Raw genomic sequence first — 7,139 nt, forward strand, 5'->3', positions numbered from 1 at the left:
GTGGCTTGGGTATTCAATCTGTTATTCTTGCCTGCTTGAGCGTATTCCAGGCCTATAGCGTCATTAATGCGCTTCTCAAGACAACTAGAAGACGATCGAGCAAATACGTGCGCATAGCGCACCGTCTTTTAATGACTGCGATCATATTGGTCATTGTATTGTCATTTGCTTCATGGGCAGCGTCTATAGGAGCCGGCATTTTATTACGCAAACCAGATATAGAGCTTAATCGATTGGGAACGCTTGGCGACCAGCTTTCTGTCAGTGGCGTGGCTTTTGAAGTTCTTTTTGAATCAATTGCCTTGCTAGTTATGATTGATCTAGTAAGCCGCGAAAGAATGTCGGACAGTAGCAGCACTACTATGACTGAACAGTCAAGGTCCATACAGTCACACTCTAGCAGTGGTGCACACAGTGAAACCGTACTGATCACAGTGCTTGAAAAAGAAGACCGTGCACCACATGCATCTGCTGCTCGGGCTGATAGATCCAAACCCAGTATATTTGGCAACAGTGTAAATACTAGTTTTATACGAAAACTAGATGCACGATTAAACGATTTAACTCGGGGATCCACCTCCTCCCTTGATTCCAGATAGCATTTTGTACATTCATCGCTGCATTTACGTAGACAACATTTTTGTATCCTTACACTGGCTGCCTCTTGTTTCGTAATAAATCATGGTTAAACATTCATTACGCTTTCCTACTACCAATTGACCACTTTTTAATCGACATTCTCAATATCTGGAGTTGCACACCGTGTAGAACCATTTCTATTAAATTGTTGGTGGGTTTGGAATAGGTAATATGAAAATGTATATCTCGTGACATTGCTATTGAATGGTTAACAGGTCATATTGAATCAATAAATGCATGACTTTGTCAGAGTCTGAATGACAATACAGGCCAGTAAATGTGATGAGAATGATCATTTCATGAAATAACTATTTATTATGCATTTTGGCACTTTTGTTTAGTGTTGCACAAGATATACTAGACATGACTTGTTATACAGTCATATTGACGTAAAATGAAACCCTTGGCTTCAATTCAGTCCTGGATGCCGCTCTGAAGAATCAGTTTATCCGCAAATACTCGGAGCCAACGAATAGTTTTATTTTACTCGAGCAATTATTGGTTTGAAAAATAGCCGAGATTTTTTGTAGAAATCATTGATTAAAAGTAGCAAAAGGTTTCATTTGAATATCAAACTAAACAGGATATAGTAAATGAAAAGTACAATGCCATAACGCCTTCATGTTGAAGAGTTAGAGAGCAGTAGTACGGAGGTATGGCTTGTGGATCTTGTGACCAGGAAATAGCTTGTCAGCATCAGCCTGGCTGACAGAAGGAGGAATAATCACATCCTGACCAGGCAGCCAGTTGACAGGGGTACAGACCTTGCGCTTCTCGGTAAGCTGGAGAGAATCAACGACACGCAGAACCTCGTTGAAGTTGCGACCAGTGGATGCAGGATAGGTCAAGATGAGTCGGACAACGTGCTTGGGATCGATAATAAAAACAGATCTCACAGTCAAGGGCATACCAAGCTTGTCTACATTGGTAGAATCTTGCTGGTCCAACATGCCATACAAAGTGGCAATGGAACGATCGGCATCAGCAATGATTGGAAACTTGACAGTGGTGTTCTGAGTTGATCAATGTCAGATAGATCAGAACACACTTCATAAAATTCGCTGCTAGATCAGGTTCTCATGGTTCCTTACACACAAGATCTGATACTGCATATGTTGACAACAGTTTGCTTACCTGGGTTTCATTGATGTCAGCAATCCAGGCTTCATGAGAGTCTAGAGTGTTGCAAGACAAACCGATGGGTTTGATGTTGCGTTCAGCCCATTCACTAGATAGCTTGGCAACAGCACCAAGCTCGGTGGTACAGACAGGGGCTGACAATACAAGAGGAGTAGATGAATCAAGTTAAAATCAGTTGAAGCCAGGATTGGGATTGAGATGATAAGGTATTAGCTTGTATTCGACCCAATGGATTTACAGCCATTTAAACAACTCAGTAATCTCAAACTTACTAAAGTCCTCTGGATGCGAGAACAGAATGGCCCATGAATCCTTTTTGAATTCATGGAACTCAATCTGACCCTGAGTGGTCTTGGCATCAAAGTTGGGAGCTGTATCGCCCAGACGCAAGCCACGAGCAGCGGCAGCAACAGAGGCAGGGGTAGCTTTGGAGATGCAGGGATTGGTCATTATGCAATAAGTTGGTAATAACCTGGTAAAGTTTCGAGAAATCTCGACATTTACAGCCGTATTCGCGTAAAATGAAATACTTTTGTGTTGATCTTGTAATGATTGTCTTGGAATAAACAATAAATATTCATTGTTGTTGAAAACTGGTTATTTCTCTTATTCTAACTCTATCTTAATATCAGATACGTTTGAGATCTAGTCCAAGAAAACATCTCGGGAATACAACTGTTGTTTCCATTCCAGTCATCCAGTGTTTGGAGGAAAGTTGAAGGTTGAAAAGATATCAAGAATGTGTTGGAACAGAAATGTGAATATTTGTTTTGTATTTTGCACAAGAATGAGTATGAATATGGCCGTAAAATAACGCATCAACACTTGCACCATTCTAGCCGTTATAGCAATTTTAGCGACTCCAAAGCTTTTCGGTATACCGTTCCGTTGTGTTCTATCGTGTTTTCTAATCAAGTATTTCCAAGCACATTTATCTATACTCTTCCGATTACGGAATCATATAGATTGACAGTCAAGTGATCTGAACTCAATTTATTCAATTATCCAGCAGCATGCGTATTGACTGTCATTTCCCTTGCTGAAAGTTCGCCCAGTAATGTCCCTCGAGGAAATATATTTACAAATGTTTCATTATGGGATATGGGCAACTGTGCGGCGAGTTCTCTTTGAAAACGCGCAGATCTCGTATAACTCAACCATGACAAAGTGTCAACTGTTGCTGCACTGTCTTCATCCCTGTATCTTCGATAAGTTATAAAGCCATCTGTAAATAGTACTACTCCCACAATCAGATGTGGAACAAGCTGAGTATCAAATAGACGAAATTGATCAGCATGATTATTTGAACAATACTTGGAATTCACGAATTAAACTTGCCATAACAAGCATGATTGAAACAAAACTAGTTGCAGATCCATTCAGCTTGGCATTGTTTGAACATGTTCCACTATCTACTGTGTATTCTTGATCAACGCATGGTAAAATCAATTGTTGGAGTCCACGTATTCCCACCATGGGAAGGGTCAATCCGAACACAGACCATGGCATACGAAACATGATGGGTGAGTTGATGCTTCCATAGTATACAAGTACTGTTAAATCAAATGCCCAGCGCAAAAAATAAAAAACAATATACATGATGACTATGGGTTGTTTTTTCTATTATAAAAGCCAGATATCAGTGTTATGCATTTCAAATAAAATTGGTTTGGAATCTAATTAGCAACATACGTGAGTGTAGCCCGCCACACCAAGATAAGACGACATGGTGTACCCAATCGGAACTAGCAGTGGTAGCATACCAGTTGAATTGGCTTGAGTTAGCATCACTCCAGAAATAAATGTCAAGATCATGTTGAGTACCTAGTTTGAAAAGTATGAGTGACCTTTATCCATCCAAGACTGACATTACTGCATAAAAATCAAAGCATAAAAGGTTTACCGCATCAAGCAGTGCTAGTATACGAGACATGTTGCGAAACTGAACAGATCGAATACTTTGTGTTTTTGGAATTGTGTATGGTGGTGGGTCTTCTGTCGAGGGAGAGTATGGTGGTGGTTCAACCAACGGCTGCTGTTGAAAACACAAGTCTGAAGCATCTGTAGCTATGGTTTCTGTTGACTGCAACGTAATAGGGATTAATGCCTGCGTTTGTAATTGTGTAATAGCTGTATATTCTGCTCGAGTCGAATGAGTATATGAGTAGGTGTTGTCGCGACTTGGTTGCATATCTAGATTCGCATTTCGAGTGACCATCGTTCTAGTCGAGGAAATCCTAAGTAGTTGCGTTATCAGATTCAAATTGGATGTGTCCTGAACTTGTGCCGCTACTAGTAGTTCAAGTGAGTCTATTTTTTGGTTTTTATTCTTGATGTGACTATGAAATGCTAAAAACAGTTTAATTAAATATGTTGAAAACACGAGCGATTGGATTTATACTTTTTATTATAGCCTTTTATATATATAAAATCAGTTAAACTATGCGCAACTACAATTCAAAAAATCAGAGTTTGCTATATCTGTCTTGAATTGGTCGAATATTTTGGCAGCTCAAACTTGAAATCAGCTACCGTCGTATTTACGTAAAATGAAACACTAAATAGGGGTATCAAGATGCATAATAAAATACCAGCCTCATGATATAATGAGTGTCGTTTTTTACCTAATTTACTGGACAGCATTGTGCACTCTGAACCCCTTCTTCAAGTTTTCTAGTCTTTTCTCATTTTTGTATTAAAGACTCGACAAATGCTCACAAATGTCCTAATAAATCCCACATTCTCGACATTTGTTCAATCTCCAACTCTCTTTTTTCTCAAACCAAGCACTGAATGATTGGTATAGAAACAATTGCATCCTAAGATATGCAATCACTGGTTTCTTGAACTAAAACACAGACGTATGAGATTTAGAATACAGAAACATGAACTGTATAGAGTCGAGTCTAATATCTGGATTGCAAAGGATGAATCTAGTGATCGTACAATTCATGGTTATGCCAAAAGTGGAAAAATGACAATTTGTATTTGATTTGTTGATCGTATTTCAAGGATTGAGAATACCAACTGAATAAACGATCGATCACTAGTAGGAAAGCACAGCAAATATTCAACTATTTTTATTCCAAACCAAAATAAAGTTGCCATAAAGCCAAAAGTATTCCACTTTACGTGACTATTGCCAACACTGAAATGCATTCGTCAGAACCACCAGCGCCATCAGCACCACCAGCACCATCTGGGGATAATATTGCTGCTCAACAAGTATATCCTGAACCAATGCGCTCTTCTCCAGCTGATTTTGCGGCCCAATCATTGCCTGCTGCTGAGAAAGCTTCACTTCAGGATCAAGTAGCTGCTCCAGCGCCTGCTTACACCCCATATGCTCATCCCACTGCTTCTACAATCGATCAATCTAATACTTCTCAGCCAATATGTATTCAGCCCATGATGATTCAACCGGTGAGTTGGGGTCGTCGTCCCCAACCTGTAAAATGTAATACCTGCAACAATGCAGTGCTAACTCAAACAACCACTCATAATGGCAAGTAGTTTGGTGATTGATGGATGTCCTATCATGACCATTTTCCAATTGCTATTATAAATCATGATGGTTGTACTTATGGCTCAGTTTATTGGAATATACAGGACTAGCAATGTGGCTCTCGGTTGGCTTAACTTGTCTTGTTCTTCCCTGCTGCTGCTGGATTCCACTGCTCATCAATGATCTTCAGGTAATGCTATTCATGATTACTTTTATCTACCCCACAAGTGTTGTCTATGTAGCAGTGCCGATCTCTGCTTGGATGCCACATATTTAGCCTCGCAACTTATACCCTGAATATCAACACTGCTTTTTTGCACAATTCTTGCCATGCTTAATCACATTCTCATCAGGGCGTTTTTACTGACCTAATTTTATACAATCATCAAAATGTGGTATGCTGTTATAGGATGTTTCACATGATTGTCCTGTTTGCCAGGCTCATCTTGGAGATGCCAAGCTAATTCGATAGATGCATCATACATTTAGTGTATTCAGAGCTGCTATCTACTCATCAGTTTATCTTTGATTCACACATGTCATTCAAACATATACTGGTTCGAAGCGTCTGAACTATTTTACTAATTCACTTTTACTACAAGTAGAGAATTACCGCTGCATTTACGTAGACAACATTTTTGTATCCTTACACTGGCTGCCTCTTGTTTCGTAATAAATCATGGTTAAACATTCATTACGCTTTCCTACTACCAATTGACCACTTTTTAATCGACATTCTCAATATCTGGAGTTGCACACCGTGTAGAACCATTTCTATTAAATTGTTGGTGGGTTTGAAATAAGTAATATGAAGATGTATATCTCGTGACATTGCTATTGAATGGTTAACAGGTCATATTGAATGGTTAACAGGTCATATTGAATCAATAAATGCATGACTTTGTCAGAGTCTGAATGACAATACAGGCCAGTAAATGTGGTGAAAATGATCATTTCATGAAATAACTATTTATTATGCATTTTGGCACTTTTACTAGTAGTCCACTTATATAAATACGGCAATAATATGCCATGTAATAAATAATGGGTATGCACAAACATTACGACTTTGATATTTAGTGTCTAATGCTTACTTTTGGGGTGGTATGCTGCTGTCGTGCATCAAGTTCCCCTAATAGCGTGCCTCTTGGAAAGACTATTCTTGTTGGCATAGAGTATGTTGTACGGTTCCTTTCATGCATGTCAATAGTCGGTGTGTTGTTGTTATTCAATACTACCAGCGGCTGTGGTATAGATGATCGTGTCGAGCGAGATGCTGCAAGTGAAGCTGTTCGTGGTGGTATCAATCCCTGCCCTCGTGATACATGGGGATGATCTCTAATAGGCACATGTGTAGAAAACGCATACGATCGCGATGATTGGCGTGGACTAATATATACTTGGGGTGTATTTCTATCACAACGATGCATGTTCAACTGTTGTGGGGGTTGAAATTGATTATTAGGTCTTGGCTGAGTGATCGTCTCTGAATTCTGACTAAGGCGCAACGCATAAAGTGATGCCGTTGCAATAACTGCACGCTCAGCCGAATCTAGTCGCTGCTGTAGTTGTAAATTACGCTTTTCTTTTTCCATCATATACAAATTCAATGCGTGCACAACAATGGTCAAAAAGTGTGGAAATAACTAGCAAGAGGTTGAATGTGAAAATACTTGGGTTAGCTTGTTTTTATATACTTTATAAATGTATGCAGTGTACATGTTACTTACCATGGCAATCAAAATGTATCCAAAATTTAATGGTTTTTCATCCCAAAATATAAAATCAGCACATTCGCCTGATGTCAGGTTAAAATGGTACTGATCGAAACAGGGCATGAGCATGGTTTGAATTG

The 7,139-nt window shown here is 39.2% G+C and overlaps 5 protein-coding genes across 5 annotated transcripts; 2 read left to right on the forward strand and 3 right to left on the reverse strand.

Annotated features, from left to right (window-relative positions):
• Positions 1-50: 50 nt before the first annotated feature.
• On the forward strand, positions 51-599 carry BATDEDRAFT_28921 (uncharacterized protein; the record flags this gene model as incomplete). The annotated part of the gene is made up of 1 exon (XM_006683343.1): positions 51-599. A coding segment is annotated over one exon (549 nt), but the record flags the coding sequence as incomplete, so codon positions are not given.
• Positions 600-1,181: 582 nt separating this feature from the next.
• Positions 1,182-2,229, reverse strand: BATDEDRAFT_21125 (thioredoxin peroxidase PRX1; the record flags this gene model as incomplete). The annotated part of the gene is made up of 3 exons (XM_006683345.1): positions 1,182-1,652; positions 1,774-1,913; positions 2,052-2,229. 3 exons carry the CDS (start codon positions 2,227-2,229, stop codon positions 1,272-1,274), a joined length of 699 nt encoding a protein of 232 aa, XP_006683408.1. The 3' UTR covers positions 1,182-1,271.
• A 551-nt stretch (positions 2,230-2,780) lies between these two features.
• On the reverse strand, positions 2,781-3,997 carry BATDEDRAFT_28923 (uncharacterized protein; the record flags this gene model as incomplete). Its single annotated transcript, XM_006683346.1, has 4 exons — positions 2,781-3,044; positions 3,094-3,399; positions 3,472-3,603; positions 3,683-3,997. 4 exons carry the CDS (start codon positions 3,995-3,997, stop codon positions 2,781-2,783), a joined length of 1,017 nt encoding a protein of 338 aa, XP_006683409.1.
• A 935-nt stretch (positions 3,998-4,932) lies between these two features.
• On the forward strand, positions 4,933-5,581 carry BATDEDRAFT_28924 (uncharacterized protein; the record flags this gene model as incomplete). Its single annotated transcript, XM_006683344.1, has 3 exons — positions 4,933-5,288; positions 5,372-5,474; positions 5,513-5,581. 3 exons carry the CDS (start codon positions 4,933-4,935, stop codon positions 5,579-5,581), a joined length of 528 nt encoding a protein of 175 aa, XP_006683407.1.
• Positions 5,582-6,118: 537 nt separating this feature from the next.
• Positions 6,119-7,128, reverse strand: BATDEDRAFT_28925 (uncharacterized protein; the record flags this gene model as incomplete). The annotated part of the gene is made up of 3 exons (XM_006683347.1): positions 6,119-6,250; positions 6,379-6,930; positions 7,015-7,128. The coding sequence occupies 3 exons, from the start codon at positions 7,126-7,128 to the stop codon at positions 6,119-6,121; spliced, it is 798 nt and encodes a 265-aa protein (XP_006683410.1).
• Positions 7,129-7,139: the final 11 nt, after the last annotated feature.

Source organism: Batrachochytrium dendrobatidis (assembly GCF_000203795.2).
Source record: "Batrachochytrium dendrobatidis JAM81 unplaced genomic scaffold BATDEscaffold_100, whole genome shotgun sequence".
NCBI lineage: Eukaryota > Fungi > Chytridiomycota > Chytridiomycetes > Rhizophydiales > Batrachochytrium > Batrachochytrium dendrobatidis.